Here is a 26,725-nt window from a genome sequence, read left to right as displayed (position 1 = left end):
ACATGTTAACTTTCATTGATGATTATTCACGGAAAGTTTGGATTTATGTTTTGAAGCAAAAGAGCGATGTATTCCTTAAGTTCAAACAATGGAAGTCACTAGTGGAAAAACAGACGGAGAAAAAGGTCAAACGACTTAGGACAGACAATGGATTGGAATTTTGCAATAATGAGTTCAATGAGTTTTGCGCAAATGAAGGAATAGCACGTCATAGAACTATGAGACATACACCACAACAAAATGGCGTGGCAGAACGGATGAACAGGACATTACTTGAGAGTGCTCGATGCATGCTCTCAAATGTAGGTTTGCCAAAACAGTTTTGGGCAGTTAATACTGCATGTTATTTGGTAAACATATCTCCTTCTACAGCTATTGATTGTAAGACTCCAGAAGAGATGTGGTCAGGCTCTACAACAAATTATTCAATTCTGCGTGTATTTGGGTGTCCAGCTTATGCTCATATTAATGAAGGAAAGTTGGAGCCAAGAGCCAAGAAATGTATATTATTGGGTTATCAAGATGGTGTAAAAGGATACAGGCTGTGGGACCCAAAGAAATCTAAGCTCTTAATTAGTAGAGACGTGACCTTTGATGAGACAACTATGCTTAACCCAAGACCACATAAAGACCATGATAATAAAGTTGAAGTTCATGGTGATATCAAGAAGGTGGAGTTTGAAGTTGAAGCACGGAAACCAGAGGAGATCTATGATGAATCTGAAGTGACACCTACAGAATTTGAACATACATTGGCTAGTGATAGGCCAAGGAGGCAAACTAGGCCACCTCAGAGGTATGATGACTTTGTTGCTTTCGCACTCAACATGGCCGAAAGCATCGATGATGAACAAGAACCAAGTTCATTCCACGAAGCAGTTACTTGTGATGAAGCATCACAGTGGATTGGTGCCATGAAAGAAGAGCTTGAATCCCTCCACAAGAATCATACTTGGAAGCTTGTTGAGAAACCAGTCGATCAGAAGATTGTGGGTTGCGAGTGGATATACAAGAAGAAAGATGGGATAAGGTTCAAAGCAAGGCTTGTAGCAAAAGGCTTTACACAAAGGAAAGGTATTGACTTTAATGAAGTTTTTTCCCCTGTGGTAAAGCATAGTTCCATTAGAGTGCTTCTTGCTTTAGTGGCTTTTCTCCATGGTGATTTGGAAGAAACAATTTATATGCAACAACCAGATGGGTTCGTTGTTCCAGGAAAAGAAGACCATGTGTGTCTTCTTAAGAAGTCATTGTATGGATTGAAGCAGTCACCTAGACAATGGTACAAACGTTTTGATTCATTTATGATTGATATTGGGTACATAAGAAGTGAATATGATAGTTGTGTTTATCATAAGAAACTATTTGACAACACATATATTTACTTGCTTCTTTATGTTGATGACATGCTAATTGCATGTATGCACCCAAATGAGATCAATAAGGTGAAAACACAATTAAGTGGTGAATTTGAGATGAAAGATTTGGGTCCAGCTAAAAGAATCCTTGGTATGGAGATTATACGAGATCGAAAAATTGGAAGGTTGTGTTTATCTCAAAAGAGCTATGTTGAGAAAGTTCTACAGAGATTTGGAATGCACAATGCAAAAGCAGTTAGTACACCTTTTGCGGCCCATTTTAAGTTATCTGCAAATATGTCACCACAAACAAAAGAGGAGGAAGAGTTCATGTCTCGAGTTCCTTACTCAAATGCAGTTGGGAGTCTGATGTATGCTATGGTTTTTACCAGACCAGATATAACACATGTAGTGAGTGTCGTTAGTCGTTATATGGCTAATCCAGGAAAGTCTCACTGGCAAGCAGTAAAATGGATTCTCAGATATTTAAGGGGTTCAACTAATCTGGGTCTAGTGTTTGGCAAAGCAACAAATGAATGCAATGGTCATGTCATTGGATATTGTGACTCGGATTATGCTGGTGATCTTGATCGTAGAAGGTCCTTGAGTGGTTATATTTTTACGCTTGGAGGTAGTGCTATAAGTTGGCGTGCGACTCTACAGTCCACTGTTGCCTTGTCGACTACAGAAGCAGAATATATGGCAGCGACTGAAGCGGTGAAAGAAGCTTTATGGCTTAAAGGTCTTGTTCGTGATCTTGGTGTAAGTAAAAAGGAAGTTGTTGTGCATTGTGATAGTCAAAGTGCAATTCACTTAACCAAAAACCAAATGTACCACGAAAGGACAAAGCACATAGATATAAGGATGCATTTTATTCGTGATGTGGTAACACAAGGTGATGTGTTAATAGAAAAGATTTCTACTTTAGATAATCCTGCTGATATGAGGACAAAAGCTCTTCCAACAATAAAGTTCAAACAGTGTCTGGACTCAGTGGGGATTAAAAATTGACACAGGAAGTAGATGGAGCAACACTAGCACATAGTGAAAAGCTTAAGGTAATAAGAAATTTAAGGCAAGGTGGAGATTTGTTAATTATATGCCTTAAATTAAAAATAGTAAATATTATTTAAGGTAAATTAATATAAACCATATATATTAATTTAAGTAAATTAATATGGACCACATGTAAGTTAGAGGTTTATATTCTTTGGATCCTATTATAAAAGGGTCATTAAGGTTTATAAATTTTCATTTCATCAAGAAACATCAGAGAGTTTTGAGAGATAAAGAATTCAAGAGAATTCTTCTTTGTAGTTGTTTTTTTTTTCTCATTAATAAAGAGATTCTTTGCAGTATAATTTTCACGTCATAGACGATTAATCACAACAAGTGGAGTCAGTCGAATTGAATCATGGTCGTGTTTCTAAGTTGGTTGAGCCTAGTGACACGTGGGTATTCAACACGATTGTGTTAGATTGAACACAATCATACTAGTTGATATATAAGAGCAATTTTGTTTAGAAAATTTCTTCATGTTTTTGTAGTCATTCACAATGTATAAAGAATCTTGAAAAGTCTTCAATGGTTGACTGTTTTGACTGGTGGGTTGGTAATGTCATCACTGATCATTAACATATAGTCAGCTTTAGTTTTATTTACTTAATTAAAATATATATATATATATATATATATATATATATATATATATATATATATATATATATATATATATATATATATATAATGCTTATCACTATTGATAACATCACATATACAGGAACTTGGAGAGTTGGAGGTGTTCTTGTTATTTTTCGTGCGTTTGGTGATAGACTCCTGAAGCAGTATGTTGTTGCTGATCCAGAAATTCAGGTATGTCTACAAATGGTTAGTTAAAATGTCCACAAATTTGGTGAAAAGGGATAGTAGAAGACTAGAACTGTTAAATTAGGCACAATGTGATCTGAATTCTGACATGACATTAAAACTGGAACTCTATTAGTAAAAGAAATCTTAAGTTCTGAATTTTAGAGGAGAAAGAGGACTTATTCGTAATTTTTAAAAATTCAGTTAAATTAAATAATAATAATAATAATAATAATAATAATAATAATAATAATAATATATCCTAGTATCCACCTATAAAGAGGTGCGTCATGTTATGATGTGCATATTGAGTATGGCTCGTTTTTGTCATGCCTCGGTATCAGAAAATTACCAGATTCCTTAAGGTGTGCCCTGTTTGTTGTGCTGTGTGGCTTTCTTACATATGCTTAAAGCTGTGACTTCTTTTATGTTGCATCTTCTACATATATGCAATTTACATACAGTACTCTAAAAAATTTCTGATTTTGGGCTTGCTAAGCTTTTGTAAGCGGATCATAGTTAAAAAAAAAGAGTACATGTTATTATAAAAATTTCCACCAAAAGGTCAATTCTAGTAATTTAGTTGAATTGTACGTCTAGTTGAATTTTAGGTGACCTTGTTATGCAAAAATTTATGTTAGTTGATCTCTATTTAAAGATAACAATAAATAGGTAGGAACATACATATATTGTTCGGCATATTTATGAAAAAAAAATTGTACAAACAAGTTTTACATTGAACTAGCACCTCGTAGTGCATGCATTATCAGTTTATCACTTGGGATGTGGGAACCTATATGGCTATATCAAGTTTACATGAATACTCACCATGTTCTCGTACTTCTTGCGAAAAGTTATCAGCCTTCCTTCCAAGCTTGTTTATAATCGAATATATTCTACCTGAAATATTGAAGCTCTAAATTAAGCCTAATACTTGATATATATAATATTTAATGTTTGTAGGTAAAGAAAAGAAGGTTTTACTTTGCTTTGACGTTGTTGTTGACAATTGGCGTTCATTGGCAGGATCAGGTAAGAATTTGTTGAGTATTGACTTATGCAGTTGATTATAGGTACCTATGCTGAGTGAATGAAGTAATGTGGTGTTCATGGCTGAATTCTGATGCTTTAAAGGACTTGAGCTTTATTGAAGGTGTAAGAAATTTATGCTTGTAATGGATTTGGTAAGTTCCTTGATTCTATTCCAAAGAGCTATTTAAAGAGAAATTAAGCTAGGATGTGCATGAACATTCACTTTTTTCTTTTTTTTTTCTTTTTGGTGACTCATTCTTAGATCATCAACTATGATCATATATATGGACACAACTGGCATGGCATCTTCATGATAGTATAAAAGCCACATGGACTGTTTTAGTTGCTTTTAGAGAAACATAATGGTACAGAAAGTTCCATGTCATCTTTTTAACACTTAGAAATGTTTTTAAAGGAAGTTAGTTGCTTTTAAAGTTTAGAGAGAGGTTATGTACCTTAATGAGCAAGGTTCCATTGTGGTTGATCAATTATCGGTATATATTTAAGGAATAAATTACCTTTTTTAATCAATTCTTAAATTATTGCTGTGCCTGTGTGTTTTCCATGATTTTAATTAAATCCTTATGGAAGCGCGAAACTTTTGAGCTCGGTATATGTTTATACTTAGTTACTTTTTATTTTATTTGTTAGTGAAGGATTAGTTACATGTTATCAGTTTATGCTTGGGCATTTACTTTAAGGTAAAATATGTGTAGTTTTAATTTTTTTTAAATATGGTTTATTTTAGTTTTAGTCTTCTACTCTCTTTTTTTCTCTCTCCTAATTTTGCTAAATTTTTAAAATGGAATCTAGCTATCATCACTTACTGAAGACATGATAGACATCTAGTAGACATTTTGCTATGTTGTATGTTACTTTAAGACAGTCATTGACATAGCTTAACTAGATGTATATACGTGATGAGGATCATTTAAAAAAAAATAAAATTAGAAGAATTAAAGTCGAGAAAAAAATTGAAGATAAAATAAATTAGTTAAATTTATAAGAATAAAATGCATATTTACACCTATAATGTCAGTATAAAAACTTTACAATATGAGTCTATAAATTAAGAGTCCATAACTTTACCTATATTATCAATTGATTTTTTCCTCAGAGTGTTAATTTTTTTTGCTTACAAAAAAAATTCTAAAACATTTTAATTTGACTACTTTGATTTCTTTTTCTAGGAAAATCCATAGGTCACTAGGTGAAGAATGTAGTCTTTTGCAAAGCGGAAAGTAACTTATAAACTAATGAAAAGAAAAAATAAACCTATTATTTGGTACACTTTTTAATTGCACTTGCTTAATAGGGTTGTTATATCGCAACTGCTTATAAATGTGAATGCATCATCCAAGCTTTTTCCTGCTGGCATTTTAACTTGATGCTATACCGTTCTTTGCATCTTCTTAGGATAGGATAAGAAAAAAGTAATGATAAAATGCTGAAGTGTATTCCATGTCATGTTACTCTTTACTAGAGTGCTCAACTTAAAAGATCATAAATTCTGCCGTTCTTTATTGTGACCAATTGGTGAATGAAAGGATATTCGATTGTAAAATTCACTACTCGAGTGATGGGGACATTTGGGTTAGTATGGTTTAACTAAGCGTTTTCCTATCTTTATTGCCAATTATAATTAATTTCAGTACTTGTAAGAGCAAAATGTGTTATTAGTTATTATTACTTTCAAATTTATGGTACTCACTCATTGGTTTTCTCCCTTTCTCTTTCTGCAGTTATATTGCACCAGAGTACGCGTGCACTGAAATGCTGACTGAAAAGAGTGATGTGTATAGTTTTGGAATACTTATCATGGAATTAATTACTGGAAGAAGAAGTCCTGTGGATTATAGTAAACCACAAGGAGAGGTTAGAAATCATCACCTACACATTCAGCAATTAATTTTGTTATTCATAGTATTTTTATTTATCTCAGGCATAGTTACTTCTATTGTGAGATCTATATATGTTATACTTAGCATATCAAATATTAATATAAAATAAAATATTAGGTTAAATTATTAATGTTTACATTATTTTTTAATTATATTGCATAAAATTATAATAAACAAATAATTATAAGGTTAATATTTTTCTACTTGTTAATGTAAAATTATTTTATATACCAAAAGTGTATATTCATTAGATTCATAAATTTTTTTTTATTTAAGATTGTTATTGAGTGAAGTGTAAAGACATCATTTTTTGGGAGTATGATCCCCCTAACTTTCAATGCTCTAAGAAAAATTAAAAGTAGTTTGAATTAAAAAAATAAAAAAGATATTATGCATCGGTGCTAAGGAGATTGATATAGTGTGCTAACCATTCTAAGACGATCACGTGTTGAGGATCGTCTTAGAATGTAATTCATTCTATATCGGTTCTGAGACGACCGATGTAGAATGTTCAACATTCTAAGACGGTCGTTTGAGGTCGTCGTAGAATAGGTTACCCCTTTTTACGGTAATCGATGTAAAACAATTTTGTTTAAAAAATTTCTTCATGTTTTTGTCTTATTTCACTTTTTTCTTATTAGTTTCAATTTTCTGCACAAATTAGATAAAAAGTGAGTTCAACCAACAAAATATAAGAATAATTAATTAATCATTTTATGATAAAAATTTCCTTCTTAGCACACAAAATATGATTTATCAAACCTCTTCATATTTGAACATTGCTTTCTCTCAAGCAATTATTTTGACTTCTAAACCAAACAAATTTTTAAAAAATAAAAATATTTTTAACTTAGAGAGCTGCGACACTCATGTATAAAGGATAGCACATCTTTGACAAAAAAAAAAAAAAAAGACAACGCAAAAAAAATAATTTTGTTAATAAAAATAACATGGTCATGTGTTAGCCATAACATGATAGTGAGCACAATTGTAGTTAACCACAAAATGCTATTTATCCAAAACTAGCACGATCGTGCTGATTCTAACACGACTGTGCTGCTTAGCGAAGAATACAACAACAAATTACACAAGAATAGTAAGTTTTCTATGAAAATAAAGATGCGAGTTCCTATATTTTCCATTATACTTTTCTATAATTAAATTTTTTCTTTATCTCTCCTCAACTAAAACACTTATTTCATCTCATTCATCTATTTCTTTTTTATTTCTTTCTTAGTTGTAAAAAGTAATTACAAAATAAATAGTATAAATAGATTATTTTTTTCTAGTACAAATATCCAATAAATGATTAAGTGCTCAAACTTCTCTGGTCTACTTGTGTTCCTGATCCCTTGCTAATGAACCAAAGACTACTTGTATAGTTGTATAGGATTCGTGTTGAACAAACCGTCAAACCAAATAGTGCGTGAACATTGGCTGACTTGGCTTCTGGTGCTACCCAAAATAGAAAGTGGAAGCACCCCTTGTGTGGTTGGAGACGCCATGGCTACAATTGGGTTAACGTCAATTTGTAGCCTCTGGAATGAGAATTGTCTTTCACGCTAAGTTTTGATATGATAGCCATTTCCCGTGATACGGACGTGGCAAGCTAGATAGTAACCCTAGTTTTATTGAAATTAATTAATGTAATTAAGCTAAATAGTATATAGAACCTTCCCTTTTCTAAGTATATAAGAGAGAGTAAGGGGATTTACAAGGGAGGGTTATAGATCCTGATATTGACTACTGAGTAGATCAATTATTAAGGACTTTAAGCTTAATGGATAGTCTCGAGTTTAAATTTGTATATATAATTATATTACATACTCAGAAAAAACTGTCACGTTTCTTGATATCTTGGAAGAAATTACAGAGGCGAACAATAGATAACAATTATGGTTGGGTTGCGATCTCAAACAATCTCTAAATTTTAACATTGCAGCTAAAAAAGATGATCCCACACTGTTTTTTAAAACTATTTTTCGATTCAAAGACAACCACCTCAATAAGTATTTGACAATTTGGTACTGTTAATTTTACATATCCCCTACAAAGAGAAATAATTGGCAAGGGATTTAAAATCTAATCTTTACAAGAGAAGTTTATAGATCGATCCTTAATTAGTAGCTCAACTAACCATATTGGCTACAAATATAATACAATGCAATTTTTCACTTCCTAATAGCTACCGATATACCTTGCCTCGTAAAGAATCAGACAAAGATGATACCACAAGGAAGTAGCACACACTTTCTTTGAATCTTGAATAATAAATATGACATCATATATAAGTTGTTGAGAATAAATGTATATGTTTAAGATCCAATCTAAAGAATCATTTATTATTTTATTATCATATTTATTATTTTATTAAATTATTAATTTGACAAGTTTTTGATTAAAATTAGACATTTATTATTATGATAGAGATTATGATAATGAGAGATAAGTTCTTTATAATTTCAATCTAAATTATTTTTTATGGTATGATTATTGTGAATGAGATATCAATATATATGTATAATCTTTATTAGATAATCATTAATAGAACTCATTTATTAAATTGCATATATAGATAATGTACATGTGAACATCAATACCAAATTAACTTAAAGTAAAAATTTCTAATGATTAATGTTATCTTAATGTGTCAACAGGAAGTTTTCAGGAAGAAATATAGTGGTTTCCTTTTATATGAGATTATCATAATAATTAACAAGTTATTTGTTATATTTTAATTTCGAACACATAATACCTTAGGATACTAGTTGAATCAATATGACATATGATTAAATACTTGTAGAATTAATAATTAATCAAGAAGGAATCCATCAACTATAAATAATAAGTTTGAACTCTATGATAGAATTAAAACCTTAGACACAACAATTGAATGAAAGAAGGAAATTTTTTCTTAATTCATTGATTAAATATAATGTGTTAGCTCATTAAAATTTCACAGTAATACTATATATATTCTAGAATTAACCTTGAGTTGTAAAATATTACATTAACTTCTATTAGTTCTTGAAGGTAAAATATGTTATTTCATACTATCTCGACGTTAAGGAATCCTAGATGCCTGTCTTGATTAGTAAATTAATTATGATTAATAATATTATGATTAATTCTATACAAAAGAAAATAATTTATTTGATAATTAAAGTAGAGAATTTAATTTAATCAACTAAATATTTTAGTAAAATATTATTATATTTTTTACTCACATCAAGAATATAATTAATATAAACAAAGAGCATTATTGTACAGACGTGAAAGGTGTCCATAAAATAAGAATAAAATCATATCAAAGATTAGATCATGTAAAAGATAGAAAGATATGAAATTATTTTAAATAATTTTTTTTTCTCTTTAAAAAAATGTTCAAATCTATATCTTTTTAACATTGCGTGTATCATGCACAAATTAAAAAAATTTAAGTAATTTTAAACCTAAAAGGTAGAAAGAAAATTTATTTTTTAAAATTCACTCATCTAAGAGAAGATAATAAAAATTGATCAATATGAATGCACGTACGGTCTCTATACTATTGAACAAAATTTGTTACTTTAAAAACACTTCTATATAACAATCATAAGTAGATAAATTCTAATAGTCGGATCAGATGTGAAGTATTCATTATGATGGCACATAAACAAAATTGGAATTGGGCCACTTATGTTGTAAAGACTTGACCAAAGCACATATGGTTGGCGCAAATCATTCTTCAACAACTTAAAATACAATTTATTTAACTGCAAGATTGTACTTAAAAAAATGCTCTCGTTATTAATTATTGACTTCATCCATGTGCAGGTACTTCCTTTTTCTCAATCGTTTGTGTTTTTTTACAACTCCACACTGACAAATGTGCAGGGACATCATTCTCCCCCACAAAGTATTCACCAATTCCTTGTACACACGCAGCAGGTTGGTGAAGATCACTATGTGCAAAAATCTCTTTAAAAAGTTCTCAGACAAGCCCCACATGCTGCAGGAAGCACTTATAAGCAAAGGGGTTTGGAAAAAAATTAAAAATTTATAATACTTTTTTGGACACTTCCGACCAAAAGAAAAAGGAAAGAAAAGCCAAAACTTGAACCTCCATAGACAAAGACCCGTTCGGGGAGGGGCGCAGGCTTTGACACAACTTGTTAACTTTGCCAACAAAAAGAATGCTTAAATCTTCAACACCCTTCACTGTCTATAACTCCTTTTCTCTGCTTTCCTTTTTCTCCCTCTTGTGGAAACGTGCCAGCACTGTACATTAAAGAGAAAAACGTTTGCATGCGGGAATATAACATAGGCTCCCCTACAACACTATGCGTGCATCACAATGTTTCAGTACACCTGCGTCATAGAGCCGCTTTTCTGAATTTGCATATTTACATATATATACAGACAGGATCTGTAGTGCTTCTTATTTTTTAAAGGATAAAATATATTTTTGATAATTATTTTTTGGGTTAAATTTGGTTTCAGACCTTATAGTTTAAAATCGATCAAGATAATTTTTATTTTTTTAAAAATAAATGAATTTAATTTTTATTTGATCTTTGGATTGGAACTAAATCTATTAGTTATTTTTTAAATTTTAAAGTATAAAAACTAAATTGATCAATTTAATTTGAAATTACATTGTAATAACACAAGTTTGATGAAAAATACAAGAACTAAATATATTTTTCACTTATTTATATGTTCACACAAATCAAACATGTCTCCATATTCTATTTGTTTCTACCACATGGCTGTTTCCCTTGTCCTCTCTCTCTTCCTCCTTTTTGTTAACCATTTTGTTTTGCTAAAGTTCAATGATGTCTTCTATATACTCTTTCAACATCTTCCATGTCTTCTTCGCCTTCATCTTTGTGACAATTCACACACTCATCTTTCTCTTGAGAAAGATATTACTAAGTGGCACTGCATGCCTTGCTCAACTTGGGAAGACTCTGCAGCAGAGGTTTCCTTAATCTAGAGGTTGCTTTTAGCTAACAGCAACCATGAAATGGAAGGCCTAAACTCCATCCATGGGGAATTATGCACTCCTGGTCCGAATGGTTTTTACTTCTTAGTATATTGGTTTTTTTTTTTTTTTTTTCATGGTGTTTTGAAGAGTGTGCAAACCATGCATACAACTATATGCAGCTAGTGCTATAGCTTGGTGCCATGCATGTTGTGAAGTTCATTCAGATTTTTTATTGTACCTTTACTGTTAGGCTATAGCTTAACTTGCAGATGAGTGAATAGATTACTAGTTCTGAATAATGGTTTGTGTTGAGTTGAAGTGTTAACATACTTTGAGTAAGGCATTAGAATGTAAAAGCATCGCTCTACTGCTACTGATTTTATTTTAATAACATTTCTATATTTGTTGCAGTTTCTTCTTTTTCTTGCTGCATGTTTATCTATTTGTGTGTTCAATTATTCCATATATAATGTGATAAATATTTTTAGGAGTTTTTATGGCAGCCATTAATAATACTTGATACCATTTGCTCATACCACCAAACAGAATGACGTTGTTATGATTATCCTTTTTTGTATGGCTATGCCACTATGGTATGGATAATTGTTTATATCACGCATGCATGTTTGAAATTAAATCATATCAAGTAATAATCTCATCCATTTTCCACGTTCAAGACAAAAGCTACTTCTACTATAGCTTCTGGTTTCCACGTTTTTAATTCAAGTCTTCTATTATCCATAACTGATGATAAAAAGCTCCTCTACAAGGTATGTAGATAGTAACATTTAGTGAATACCAAATTAAACAAATTTTTCAGGGTAGACAGTGCAATTAAGAAACTAAATGAAAACTTCAATTTACTTTTGAGATGTAGTGTTCAGACTTCAGATTATTGTATCCATTGCCAGGAGAATATTTATTTAAACTTAAAGAACTAAGCTACCTTTTTTCCACAGATATAATTGATGTTTTATTTTAAATGGGAATATGCATGGGAAGTGAGGCAGTGGGCACCTCCTCTCTTTATTATTTTTCATCCCTAGTTGTGAGGGAAAAAAAAAATCTAAACTAAACGAAACAATTAAGTTAAAATAGTCTATATACGAGCTAAACTTGAGGAAAGAAACCAAAGAAAAACAATAAGCTGCAGTAGTGTGTGAAAGCAGTTTGACATAGAAGTTAGGGACTTTGCCAGATTCTTAGCTGATTAATTTGCCTTCTTTTCTAGCCTTCTATAGCTAGGTATTGATCCCAATAGACATCATGATCGATCTGTGTTGACTCTTGCGTTCTAATCAACCTACCATACACTAATTAATTTGAATAAAATTTCAACTAGAACGGGCTTTTAGTGTTGATCGGTGCACAATCACATATATATAATGAGTTAAAGGAACATTCACTTTCCTTTTGCTTTTCTTTAATCATGAAACGTTTTGGTTGACTATGGTTATGTGTGCCGAGTGTGCCTACTGAATCCTGGGCAGGCTCCACCTACGAGACGCATACCCTATACTCAAACCATGTTAAAGCTAATTTTTAACATTGTAATCATTTGTGTCTTTTATTTTTCATGCTTTTCTATTAGCTTAATGATAACTCTAGAAACTATAATTCTATAAAGTGTCAATTTGGGCACGGCGTTCCAAGATAAATGGGAAATCGATCTGTCTCTATATTTGGGGCACCATTTTCATGCTTTATTTATTTACATACTAGTGTATGTATGTATGGAGTGTTAATTGTTAATAGAAATAAAGTCACTTACAATTTTTTTTATATTTAAAATGAATTTTAATTTTATGTAAAACTTACTCATTTTATTTTATTGATATCTATTTTTAAAAAAATATTTTGATTCTATAATTGATGCAGACAATGCATGACTCTTGTTAAAATTCTTAGTCTTGCTGTTACGGAGATGTCCTGGGCTTAATGAAAATAGAATAGAAATCACTAATAAATTATAATTTTGATAGTTTCTAATCATGAATTTATTCTTCCTTTTACTTTTGTTGTGTGATTTTAGTCAACATGTTTTTAAAAAATCACAATTTTAGTATACTGTTTAGTCCTGATTTTTTTTTTTTATATTTTAGATCAATTAAATCCTAGACTTAATTAACATATTCATTTAAAATATTATTAAAAAAAATTAATTAAAATAAAAAAGGATAAAAGAAAAAAATATACCTAAAATTAGAGATTAAATTATAATTATAATTTTTTAAGATATGAATACTAAAATCACGAAAAAATAAAAAGGAAAGACCAAAATAGAAAACTAAAATTATAATTAAGCCTATAAAAATTTACAATTCCTTCAGTTCACTGTGCTTGATCTATACTAATTTCATACGACCCGTTGTAACTTTGAGGAATAAAAGTTGTAAGCTTAGATTTTTTGTGCGAATCGGAAGTGAGACATACGTGCCACAATCAAATGAACTGTTTGGACCATTTCAAGTGAAGAATTCAAGTAAACTGGTAATGCTCTATATTTGTAGCACATCACAACCTTTGTAGATAGTAATAGGTGAGAAGATTAAAGGGAAGAAATGAAATGATAGAGGTAAGAGACAAAGAAGAATCAGTAGTGAGTGATAGACTAATTGCATATGCTAAATCATTTGATTAACCATTTTTGTGTTCTAAAGTATCTTATGATGATAGTTTTTTATACTAGTAATGAGCATAATTTAGATTTTTTTAAAAAAATTAATAAAGTATTCAATGTTTGTTTAGAATTTCTTTCATGGTATGATTTAATGTTTGTATATGGAAAGGCAAAATGTACCTGTGGTCTTGTGGGCTAATGGTCAGGCTTTGTTGGAGTTAACAGATTTTGTGTTGTTTGAAACTTAATTCTTGAATAAATTAATTTTTGCAACTGCTGCAGATTTTATTTTTTATGTTTTGTTGTTGTTAGTTAATTTAGTCTCAAATAAATATAGTGACAGATGAAATTGTTTAGGAATTTTATATTGATTGTAAGTCTATACATATAAGCCTTCTTTTTTGAATTTGAAGTTTCAATTTCCATCTTTCTAATTCTCTGCAAGTTTCAATACTTCTATTTTTATCTTACAAAAGATTTCGAACACTAGATTCTTAAGGCATGTAAAACAATTTTTTTATTAAGTGTTAGACATGAAGTTAATTAGAAACAACAGATTGAAAAACATATTTTCCAGAAATATCCAAAATCCATCTGCATTTCCAATGTTATTATAAAGCTTTTTAATATGTATTCATGAATAAAAAGAAAATATTTAAAAAAATAAAAAAGCTTTAATATTTACATTTCTTTAACTAATTTAAAATATTTAATAGTGTGCATGTATTACTTTAATATTTATTTTTGTTACAACTTTTGTACTATAGACTTATGAACACAATAAAAAATTGTTTGAATATCTAAGAGATCACAAAATATAATGTGTATGTAATAAACACCTTTCTAAAAAAAATGTAATAAACACCTAACAAATCAATCCTTCAAAGGAAATCACTTCACTCACTTTATTCTCTAAAAAACAATTATCAAATAATTTTGAGATTAGAAATATGTAATATTTTAAGGCTCGATTAACTTAAGAGAAAAAGACCATAAAAAAAGAAATAAATGAGATGTAACTCACACTTTTATATTTTATTTTAATTCAAAATTTTAAATTTTTCTTTTTATTTTTTTCCGCTCTAAACGGTACCTAAAAAAAAAATACATAAATGCCATGAAGAAAATCCAGAAATTGTCCTGAGAAAACTGCTACTTGGTGCACGAATCATAGTTTAATGGAAACAATACATAATGAATTGCATTTCACGGAAAACAAGGGGTAATAATTGATAAACATAAATAACCCCGAAACTACATCGCACGGTAACAGTATGAAAATTCCGAGGTTGGACAACACCCACAATGTTTCAGACTTCAGGGCTTCCACTATTCATTCCACCAATCATCACTTCTCTTGTCTCCAACCTTCTCGCCTTCACTCTGGTACTCTATACTCATTTTCACTTTCTGTTTTTCACTGTTGCACTTCTGTGTTTGTGTGTTGTTTATTTCCCTTGAGCCATGGTTTTTTTTTCTTTTTCTGTTCATCTTTCTTTTGATGTGAAAATGAAATCCTATAGGGTTGCCTTTTTCCCTGTTGGATACAACTGAGGAAAAAAAGAAAAGAGGAAGAAGGCATTTGGGTTGCATTGCAATTACATTGGACATTTTGTTGAACTGAATAAAAGGCATATATCCCCCACATGGAAACAGGCTGTGTTCAGTCTTGGTATTCAACTATTCATATGAAACAGTTAAATTTGAAAATTTTCTTCTTTTGAATTGAATCTTTATTTTGACATTGACCATTGACTTTGTTTGTTCCAACTGAACAATCATTTTGCATGTAACCGATTCGGTTGGAGTCAGTCTATGCAATTCCACGGTTGATGCAAGGGACAACCAAGATTTAGTTAGGCATTGATGGTGATCAAATTATTTTATGATAAATTTAATCAGCAATTTAATGATATCAGGGGTTCTATTTATGGGAAGTTTGAAAAACTACACTGGGGGAAACTCCACTCATTCTGAAATATTTTTTGCATATAAATAGTCCTTCATATTTGCCTTCAAACCCATAAGAAAAAAAGTTTCTTTGGTGGAGTAGATTGAGTTCATTGGAGAATATGACGAAGGAGAAGCCTCAAGCCCTTGCCTTAAGGAGGAAACTGGACAAGCAATTGAAGTTGGAACTGACCAACAGTAGTCCAAGAACTTGGGGGTCTTCAATATATGGTATTGGGGTGGATGCAGATGATCTCAAGTCTGATGGAGGTGAAATATTTGTTTATTTATTTCTTTTAATTTTATATTGTTCTTATGTGAAAGTTTTCTCTCTTTTTTGTTTTTTTTTCTTGATAGGGGCATACCAAAAGTATAAAAAAAAATGTTAGTGCTTTAAACATATAGCCTGGTTAAAAGGTTCTGATCTATCAATATTCTTGTGCATGAATGCCTTGATATTTGGTATTTTGTTAGATAGATTTGATCTTATAGTTTTACCTTTAGCCTAGGGCTGTCCTGAGTAATTTAACCTTGTTATAGAATTGATTTTAAGAATCCAAATAAGGAAAAAAAGGCTTATTTTTTAGCCTCCTATTCTCTACCCTCAATCTTCCCCTGCTTACACACAAACATACCATTAAGAGCATAAGAGAACCTTGCACCGTGCCTTTTCCTTCTTCATATTTTGGGAGCTTGTGCATTTGTAGCAGTGCATAACATACAACTCATCTATTTTGCCTATTACTCTTTTCTTTCTAGATGTGCCTTTTATGTCATTTAGAATGGAGTTATTGTGGCAAAATTAGCTTACTGATGCAGATCCCTTTTAAACCATACAGGAAATTATTCAGTGTTCAATTACACTGATGAGGATCAACATGCTAAATCTCTTTTTCGTTGTCCTTTCTGCGATTTTGAGTTTGAATTTTCTTCGGCCCATATCTGCTTGGAAGAGGTGCATTTCTATGACCCAAAAATTATGGAATGACATTTTGAATTTAAATTCTTTTGTGTAGCAGAAGTTATTGCTAACATCAGAATATGTTTTACCATTTCGCTAGACTATTTCCTTCTCCTACTTTTCTTGATTAATTGATAGACTGTCCAGTAACTGTTATAAGTTATAAACTATAGTTCCTTCTTGAGCATAGTTGTATATGACAATAAACAAAAAAAAATTGTATCTGGTTGATATGTTGTAATGTTCTGATCTGAATATAAAGAATATGGATGAAGTGAACTGGCAACCATTTTATTAAAAGCTAAGCAAGAATGAAACAATGTTTCTGAACATTTCAGTCAGGTAATTAAGTTATAATTGAACTTTGAAATCTGATTGACACCTTCAATGTTCATATATCAGCTTTGTCCTATGTGTGACAAAAAATTAGGGAAGGATGCAATCAGAGTTGCACATAATTCAAGCCCACAAAAGGTATGTGTTGCTTATCTTGGAATCTTTTTGTTCTAAATGTAGCCTAGCTCGCTTTTGGTTTTAGGATAACTTGATTCTTGAGCAATTTTATTCAATATGTTAATATAATGACGACCTATACTTTCTAGAGAACTTTGAAGTCTGACAAATCTAGCATCTTGTCCGGGGATTCAGTAGCGATTGACAAGAAAATTGGCAAAGGTTTCTCCAGCGTTGCCTCAGACATTTCCAATGCCATAGGGTATGATACTTCTTTCGGTCTGTACTTTGTATTGGTGGTATGCTTGTACAAAGTGAAAAAGAGCAAACATGAGAAACAAATAGTTCAAAGTGCAAAGTGTTAAAAGAATCTAGATGAAAATCAACTATCTTTTCCTTTATAGTCACTGCTAATATCATGTTCTAGGAAATGTTACAAATGTTGAAATATAACTAAATTTACATTTTCACGAGTATAACCAAACTCATAAGTGCAGTTGTCTATTTGAATTTAATATTATTGTAACTCATTCATTTTTCTATACATGAAAAATAGTGATAATAATGCTTCTTATGATATGGGGTATTGTTCCATAGCTGATGGTGATAACTTCTATAGTTTCCAAAGTATTGTATTAATGCATTCTGTAGTACATTTCTAAATTATCTGTGCACTATGGATTTACAAGATATATCACTTGGAGTTTATTCGTCAGTTAGTTAACAAAAATCTATTTTCTGTTTATGCCGTGACATTATAGATATCATGTATGGAATAAGACAATCTGTATTCTGTTTTGGGATTTTCACTTTATTCTTTCCATTTTCACTTTTCTGAAAAGCTATTGGTCTTCTATATCTCATGTTTTAGTTATAGTTTTCTAGTCTAAATGGAAATGATTTGAATTTTGTTAGTGTAATGCACAGGTATTACAAATGGGAATTGATAAAGTTCTAAGATTGCATAATGTATGCCAATATGCACATGTACTGACTCCCATTTAAATAGCTTGCATGCGTTGAGATACAATTCAAGATTGTTTGTCTAAAGCTCTTACTCCAACTCTAGCTTTGCTAGAATGAGAATCTGCTACGATGGTAATTATATTAAATTGGCAATTTATAGGACTATGTAGCGACCCTTATGCAGTAATTTTAGCAATTCTTCCTCTCTTTTGGAATATGAAAAGTGTCATTCTGAACCTTGAAATTGTTGATTTGGATGATACCCTTTTATCTCGAATTACCTATTGTCAATGACTCAATGTGATGTTACATCATCATTAATATCTCCTATCATTTGTTTGACAAACATGTTCTCTTCAGAATCGAATCTTATTCATCTTGTGGAATTTGGTTAGTTAATATTTGTGACGAGTAGCAATATTTGAAATAATAACTATCATTTCTCTTTTAATACTTTCCAAAAATTTATGAATTAAAAATATCTTGTTGTATTGAGTGGTAAGGAATTTTTACACTTCATAAATGTATGGTGTAGATCCTGCGTTTGATGCTGCATAAATTTTAGAGCAATGGTTCTATACTGTCTTCAAAATAGGATAGAAATAAGATATATGCAATGCAAAACTTTCTACTGAAATCCAATGGTGAAACGTTGCTGATTTTGTTTGCAGCTCTAGGTCAGATGCACCCCCGAATACCGGTGATGAACAGGTTATCGAAGGCAAAAGGGTGAGGCCATCTTTTGTTCTAGAGTTGGTATTATCAACTTTAATCTATGAATTATGCTTCTTAGAATTTATAGACACAAAATCCATGCATTTCTAGCAGTTGCTTACGTCTTTAGATAGCCTTGATGCCCGTTAATAAAAAAAGAAACTGCGTTTTATTTTGGTGTATGAGTTTAGAATAGCTAATCTAAGCATCGAATAGTCATAAAATTGGATGGTTCTTTTTAGGCATGCATTGTTGAACATTTGAACTTATTTATGTTATATTTTACATCTATACAGGATTGAAGAGCCTGTCTGAGTTGCAGTAGGTACATCAAGACAAAAATCAGATGAACTTTGCTCGTTTTAGTCTTTGCTTGGATGAGATAGGGAAGAAGACTCAAGATAATGTTTAGTTGGCTTAGGTTTCTATGCTTAGTTTGTTTCAGCTTTTCTGTTTTGGATGAATTTAATTTTAATGTCGTTTGAATAATGTGTGGCTATGATATACTCTATCTTTTGATTTTCATGAATAGTTGAAATATTGGATTTTATGGTTGTTTTATGAAATATCTTGTTGAATGGCAAAACTTGCTTGGAATTTAGTATATTGAGTGAATATTTCTCCGGAGTTAACATAACGTTTGGCATTTGCTATTAATGATTTTATACCTTTTTTTTTATCATGTATAAAGGGGGAGAAATGTATAATTTGTTTTTCATGTTTTTGCTTTGTGTAAAAGCAGAAACACATGTCAAGTTTTATTTTAGTTGTTTATCATCACTAGTTTTTTTTTTTTTTTGTGAGGGTTTATCATCACAAGTGTCATCAATTGTTTGTCAGTTTGTCATCTTAAAAAATAGTGAGAATGTGAAAGATAACAATGATTAAGTGAAGGTGAAATGAAGATGACAATATGATAATATTCTGATTAAGAATTCACACTTCAAGTGAAGACTTGAAGTTTGTTATATGTGTTGTTGTGGTTTCTTGAGTTTATCTTGCTTTAAAGAGAGTTTAGAACTTCAGCCTATTTAAAATCAACTTGAAAGAATCACAAGAATGGATTTTGAAACTAAAATCAAACAGTCACATGATGATTTAATCAATATACTCGATTTTAGTGTTAGTTGTTACTACCTTTGGCTCCTTTTGCACATCATTTTTTTTCTTATAAAAAAGATTGTATGTGGTATTAATTAATGTTGTAAAAGATAAATTCATGTTTTAAAGATGTTTATATTTCAAGAAGTTAGAGTTTTAGGGTTTGATTAATGAAATTATATCCATGTTTGTACTATTATTGTTGATTACATTGATTTGATAATAAATTAAATTATCCTTGACAAATTTCTAGAACTTTACAACAATACAATAGATCACAGGTTTTGTAATATCAAAGGAATAGGAAAAGTTAGGAGAATAAAATAACCTCGCTTCTTTTAAATCGATAAAAAAGACTTATCGATTTAAATGTTTTTGAGAACAAGTTCAACTAGTCCAATACATGGATATATCTACTCACATATTTGGGGTCTTGACCCCCCTATTATTTTTAATTTAATCATTTTCAGATATATTGGGTTATTATTTTTATCAAGGGGATTTCACTATAAAATAATATTTATCTTTTTTATTTGACAAAATATGTTATTTATATTTTTTAGTGTTTATTGTGAAAATAAATAATAACATTTTTAGATAAATATTCATTTTTTTATTGTCTTCGTTGTAGATACTATTACATTTTTTTTTCTTCTTTTCGAACAAAAACTTTGAGTATAGATTTTCCTTTTTAATAGTTTTTTTTCCATTTTATAATTCATTATTACAATTTGAAATACTATAAGTGATTGTATTCGCCATCAAATGAATTTATTAGCCATTATTTTATATTAGTTTAATCATAAATTTATTTGAGAATTAAAGGTTATTTATTAATCATTGCTTATGAGGCAAAATTAGGAATACTATTTAAGGAATTGGCATCTTGAACATTGAGACATACTAAAATATATTTTATTTTCTTTTTGTTACTATTTTTCTTATATTTTCTTTGTTTTTTTCGACTTAGCCAAACAACATAACAAAAAAATATTAGTGTAATGATGATGAGTATGTGATTAATACGAAGTGGTGTGAAAGAGATAAAAGTTGGATTATTTTCTATTATTGATTTTATTAAATAGTTCCTCAAGTGTATAAGATGATACATAAAGCAAAAGAAAAAGGAAACAAGCACTAAATAAATCCCCAGGTATAAGGGATATAGGTTGACTCTTCTAATAATATATTTACAAGTAACAGTTTCATATTTATTGCGATACTCCCCCTTAAGCTGAGGAATAAATGTCTTTCATTCTTAGTTTAATGAAAAGATCATGGAAACTTGATCTATTAAGCCCCTTTGCAAGAAAATCAACTAGTTTTTTTTTTTGGTTTCTTTTTTATTGTGTGTTATGGAACATAGGGCATACACACTATTAATGCACTTGGATAACACAAATAAATTATATCCTACAAAATCGCGATGATATCATTAAAAGTAAAAGTAACTATTTATCATTTTACCTTCACCGTGAAAAAGTAATTGATTATCACTTGTCAAGAAATTAACCTTCCAACTTTTCTTTAATGCAATGTCTATCAATTTCATTGTGTTATGTCTTATCATGCCGCACAAGATTATAGACAATATTGATTGTTGACTTGTTGTAGAGTTCTATTGGACCCTTCAATTTGATTCTTGAATCATCGAGAATAATTTTCAGCCATAAGAGTTTGCATAGTCCTTGAGCAATTGCTCTAAATTCATATTCTGTCGATGACTTCTTTACTATGTTTTGTTTTTTGCTCCTCCATGTTACTAAACTCCCCCAAGGAAGGTCCAACAACCAAAGGTCGATCTTTTATCCACCAAGGATCTTGCATAGTTAGTGTTCGTGTAAGCTTCTAAGGCCAGAGTATTATTTCAAAACAAAAATTGTTTTCTCGGGATTGCCTTTTAAATAGTGTAGTACCTTATACCTAGCCTCATAGGAATTTTATAATTCCTAACTAATTAATTAATTAATTAGTGTGGGCTACATATTATATTTATCATTTATATTAGTTATTTACACTTATAGGCTTAATAAAAGTGATCTAATTTGGTGAGCCTATTGAACTATCGTCAGAAATTAATATGGGCTCAATAAGCGGAAATCAGTTTGGCCCGTTAGGGAATAATGGGAACTCTAACAGGTTAAAACCTAAAGCAATGTTGTGGTTCCCAAGACATCAAAACCAGAAATTGTATTCTCTTTTCTTCATCTGATGAGAAACCTAAGGTCCCAAAAGAAAAATGGTGATTTGATTGAGGAAGAAACAACAAAACCAACAGTTCCTCAGACTCATCAATTCTTCTGCTTATCATGGATCCAGGTATTTTTCACAACCTCTCTTGATAATCTAACGTAATGTGTTTCTGGTGATTATTGATATTTTATTAAGATCCCTAAAATCACAAACAAGTGGTATCAGAGCCACTATTATTGTTAGAATATTGGGAATTAAAGTTATTTGATTTGTGTTATACCTGTATTATTTTGTTACATGAACCCTAATTTTATTTTGGGATTTTAACTTTGCAATTATAATTATGATTATAAGTTTGGAATTTTTTTTCTTTTCGATCACGATATAATAATCATCATATGCGCATTCATGTTTTGCGTTCGGATTCCATGAGAAAAAACTATTTTTTTCTCGCTCTAGAATAATCATCTATTTTTGTTTCTCGTTCACGTGTTTGTTTTTTTATGGCTGTTGGTTTTGTTTCCTTATGCATCCATGAATCCATGATATACATGTGATACATAATCTTTGGCTTTATTATATCATCATAAGAAAACCCTTGTTGCATATCGTTAAATGCAATTTGACTTTTGCATTTTATTTTTTGTTTTCCTTGTTTTTATTTGTGAATTATGTGTATTAATTGGTGATTCCCATTATGTTTTGGTGTAAATTCAGAAATTACAAACCCTCAAAATTATTCCTTTTTTTATGTTTGGTAATTTTGATTGAGTTGATTGAAACAATATATTGTCAAAGCAATCTCTATTGCATAAATTAATTTAATTAAAATTGCATAGATATTAGTATAAAATTATTTATGCGAATTGTGTTCAGTTCAAAGAAAGACACAATTTGGCCAAATAATTTTGTACCTGTGATGATAAATGTGTGACAATTATAAATTATTTTCATGTGAATTATAGTCAATCCAAAAAGAAAGACTATGATTTGACATAATTTATTATCAATATTTGATCATTGCGTTGAGAGTACCAATTACAAATTAATTTATCTGTCCAAAGACTATGAATTAATGTTGTGCTGGGTATCTTGTGATGAGTTTGTTATATGAACTATTTTTCACATGTCTTGTTATATATATATATATATATATATATATATATATATATATATATATATATATATATATATATATATATATATATATATTATAACTTATTGGCTTATTTGTGAGCATGTAATTATTTTTATTTTTATTATTATTCAGTTTCTGCTGCTAGTGCTGCAAATGTATCTGCTCAAGTGAACAATATCCCTGTGCTGAAGGAAACAAATTTTAAGGTCTGGAAAGAAGCCGAAGAAATTGTTCTCGGCTGTATAGATTTGGATTTGACACTGAGAACGGAATGACCTACTTTCATTCTGGAAGCCTCCAATGAGGTAAAAATTGAGAAATGGGATCATTCTAATCGAATGTGCATTATGATCATGAAACGCTCTATTCCAGAAGCGTTTCAGGGCTCTATTTCTGAGGGTGAAAATGCAAAGAAATTTATTGATGAAATTGAACAATACTTTGCCAAAAATGAGAAGGCGGAGACGAGTAACATTTTGGCTAAACTCATCTCCATCAAGTATAAGGGCAAAAGTAATATAAGGGAGTACATAATGGAAATGTCTAACTTGACATCTAAACTGAAAGCACTTAAGTTAGAGCTTGGTGAAGACCTGCTCGTGCATTTAGTTTTTATCTCACTTCCTACACACTTTGGGTAATTCAAAGTGAGTTATAACACTCAAAAGGACAAATGGTCCCTTAATGAGCTTATATCTCACTGTGTGCAAGAGGAAGAGAGGCTACAGAGAGACAGATATGAGAGTGCTCATTTAAGCTCCACCTCTCAGAATAAGAAAAGAAAGAAAACTAAGGGTGTTGCTGAAGGGTCTTCTCAGCAAAAGAAACCAAAGAAGGATGAAGAATTTACCTGCTACTTCTGCAAGAAGTCTGGACACATGAAGAAAGAGTGTTCCAAGTACGTCACATGGCGTGTAAAGAAAGGTAAATCTCTTGCTCTTGTTTGCTCCGAAGTTAATTTAGTTTTTGTACCTAAAGATACTTGGTGGGTAGATTCTGATGCTACTACTCACATAAGTGTAACCATGCAGGGTTGATGTGGAGCTGATTGCCAAGTGATGATGAAAGATTCATATTTGTTGGCGATGGCAAAAAGGTTGCGGTGGAGGCTATAGGAACTTTTAGATTGCAATTAAAGACTGGATTTTATTTAGATTTGTTTAAGACTTTTGTTGTACCGTCTTTTAGACGGAATTTAATTTCTATTTCTAGTTTGGACAAATTTGGTTTTTCTTGTTCATTTGGAAATAATAAAGTTAGTCTCTACCAGAATTCAAATTTGATTGGTTTCGGTTCCTTAATTGATAATCTATATATGTTGAATGTTAATTGTTCCTATGATGAAATACTGCAAACAAATTCACGTGGTACAAAAAGGAAATTAAAAGAGAATTTAGCCACTTTATGGCACAAACACTTAGGTCATATTTCTAAATAGAGAATTCAGAGACTTGTGTCAGATGAAATTCTTGAACCTTTAGATTTATCAGGCTTTGAAGTCTGTGTTGAATGCATAAAGGGAAAACGAACAAACATAAGGAAATTAGGTGCCAAAAGAGCTAAAGACATCTTAGAATTGGTACATACGGACATTTGCGGTCCTTTTCCAACACCTTCTTGGAATGGGCAACAATACGTTATCTCGTTCATAGATGACTACTCTAGATACGGTTACCTTTATTTGATACATGAGAAGTCTCAATCCCTAGATGTTTTTAAGAGTTTCAAGGCTAAAGTTGAACTTCAACTTGGAAAGAAAATTAAGGCTGTCAAATCTGACCGTGGTGGTGAGTACTATGGTAGATATGATGGATTGGGAGAACAACGTCCAGGACCTTTTGTGTTTTTTCTCAAAGAGTGTGGAATTGTTCCACAATACATTATGTCAGGCAAACCTAGCATGAATGGTGTTGCAGAATGAAGAAACCGAACTTTTAAGGATATGGTGAGAAATATGGTTAGTCATTCTTCTTTGCTAGAATCACTTTAGGGAGAAGCCTTAGAGACGGCAGCTTACATCCTTAATAGGGAGCCAAGTAAAGCACTTAATAAAACCCCTTATGAACTTTGGACTGACAAAAAGCCAAGCATTAAGCATTTGCATATTTAGGGTTGTTCCGCTGAGGCGCGACCTTATAGGCCACATGAAAGAAAGCTAGATTCAAGAACAATTAGCTGCTGTTTTGTTGGCTATGTTGAATGCTCTCAGGGCTATAAGTTTTATGATCCCACTTTAAGATGAATATTTGAAACGGGAAATGCAAGATTTCTTGAGGAAGTTGAGTTTAGGAAGAAAGAGAATATAAGGAAAGTTGTCTTTGAGGAAGAACCTGTTATTGACAGTGCTCAAGTCCTCATACCTATTCTTGTTCAAGAAACAACCCCGGTAATAGAAAACAATGTTCAAACTGTTGTTAATGACATTGTTCAAGAACAAGACAACGATGAGGTTCTTCCTCAAATATCTATACAGCAACCTCAACAACCTCAAGAAGTGTCATTAAGGAGATCTGATAGAGAGAGGAGAAGTGCAATCCCTGATGATTATATTATCTTTCTCCAAGAACATGAGGATGACATTGGTTTAGCAAAGGATGATCTGATTACCTTCTGTCAAGCCATGCGTAGTTCTAAATCTCAAAACTGGATCAATGCCATGAAGGATGAGATGAAATCTATGCAAGACAATGACATTTGGGATCTCGTCGAATTGCCTGAAATTGTGAAACCTATTGGTTGCAAAAGGATATTTAAAACCAAAAGGGATTCAAAGGGCAATGTCGAGAGATATAAGGCTCATCTAGTCGCTAAAGGATTTACCTAAAAGGAAGATATTGACTATAAAGAAACTTTTTCTCCAGTATCTTCAAATGATTCTTTTAGAACAATAATGGCATTGGTAGCTCATTATGATTTAGAGCTACATCAGATGAATGTTAAGACTGCGTTTCTAAATGGTGACATTGAAGAAATAATTTATATGATGCAACTAGAAAACTTTGTATCGGGTGACTCAAAGTCTATGGTTTACAAACTAAATAAATCCATTTATGGTTTGAAACAAGCTTTCTGTCAATGGTATTACAAGTTCCATCAAGTCATTACCTCATACGGTTTTGAGGCAAATGCAGTTGATGATTGTGTATACCACAAGTTTAGTGGGAGTAAATACTCATTCTTGGTGTTATATGTCGATGATATACTACTTGCTAGCAACGATATAAGCTTCTTACAAGAGACTAAGAAATTTATGACAAAAAATTTTGAGATGAAAGATCTTGGGGAAGCCTCTTTTGTATTAGGAATCAAGATACTAAGAGATCGCTCTCAGGGTATCCTAAGGTTGTCACGAGTTATATCGATAAGGTCCTAGATAGATTTGGCATGAAAGATAATAAACCAGGAGATACCCCGATAACTAAAGGAGACAAATTTAGTCTCAAACAATGCCCCAATAATGACCTTGAAAGAATAGAGATGCAAAAGATTTCTTATGCATCAGCAGT

The 26,725-nt window shown here is 31.1% G+C and overlaps 1 protein-coding gene and 1 long non-coding RNA gene across 3 annotated transcripts; one reads left to right on the top strand and one right to left on the bottom strand.

The window, feature by feature from the left end:
- Nucleotides 1–3,890: 3,890 nt before the first annotated feature.
- LOC102665170 (uncharacterized) lies at nt 3,891–4,509 on the bottom strand. The gene is made up of 2 exons (XR_414738.4): nt 4,206–4,509; nt 3,891–4,121 (listed from the first exon to the last, which is right to left on the bottom strand). It is a non-coding gene; the product is annotated as an uncharacterized lncRNA (long non-coding RNA).
- Nucleotides 4,510–14,908: 10,399 nt separating this feature from the next.
- On the top strand, nt 14,909–19,805 carry LOC100794482 (uncharacterized). Of its 2 annotated transcripts, none has more exons than XM_014776535.3 (7): nt 14,909–15,129; nt 15,797–15,963; nt 16,533–16,648; nt 17,057–17,128; nt 17,269–17,369; nt 18,745–18,802; nt 19,084–19,805. In XM_014776535.3, exons 2-7 carry the CDS (start codon nt 15,816–15,818, stop codon nt 19,087–19,089), a joined length of 501 nt encoding a protein of 166 aa, XP_014632021.1. In that variant the 5' UTR covers nt 14,909–15,129; nt 15,797–15,815; the 3' UTR covers nt 19,090–19,805. The 2 variants fall into 2 exon arrangements, with proteins under 2 accessions (XP_014632021.1, XP_003526995.1); XM_003526947.5 differs by having other exon boundaries at nt 14,913–15,129; nt 17,257–17,369; nt 19,084–19,799.
- Nucleotides 19,806–26,725: the final 6,920 nt, after the last annotated feature.

This window comes from Glycine max, chromosome 6 (genome assembly GCF_000004515.6).
Source record: "Glycine max cultivar Williams 82 chromosome 6, Glycine_max_v4.0, whole genome shotgun sequence".
NCBI lineage: Eukaryota > Viridiplantae > Streptophyta > Magnoliopsida > Fabales > Fabaceae > Glycine > Glycine max.
The sequence above is the reverse complement of the archived record's forward strand: the minus strand, read 5'-3'. Positions and strand labels throughout refer to the sequence as shown.

What these genes read in the sequence shown, in the direction of transcription:
- LOC100794482 (XM_003526947.5), top strand. Translation starts at nt 15,816, where the DNA reads ATGACGAAGGAGAAGCCTCAAGCCCTTGCCTTAAGGAGGAAACTGGAC. An exon ending in TGATCTCAAGTCTGATGGAG is followed by an intron (nt 15,964 to 16,532) that starts GTGAAATATTTG and finishes TAAACCATACAG; the next exon opens with GAAATTATTCAGTGTTCAAT. An exon ending in GACATTTCCAATGCCATAGG is followed by an intron (nt 17,370 to 18,744) that starts GTATGATACTTC and finishes TTTTGTTTGCAG; the next exon opens with CTCTAGGTCAGATGCACCCC.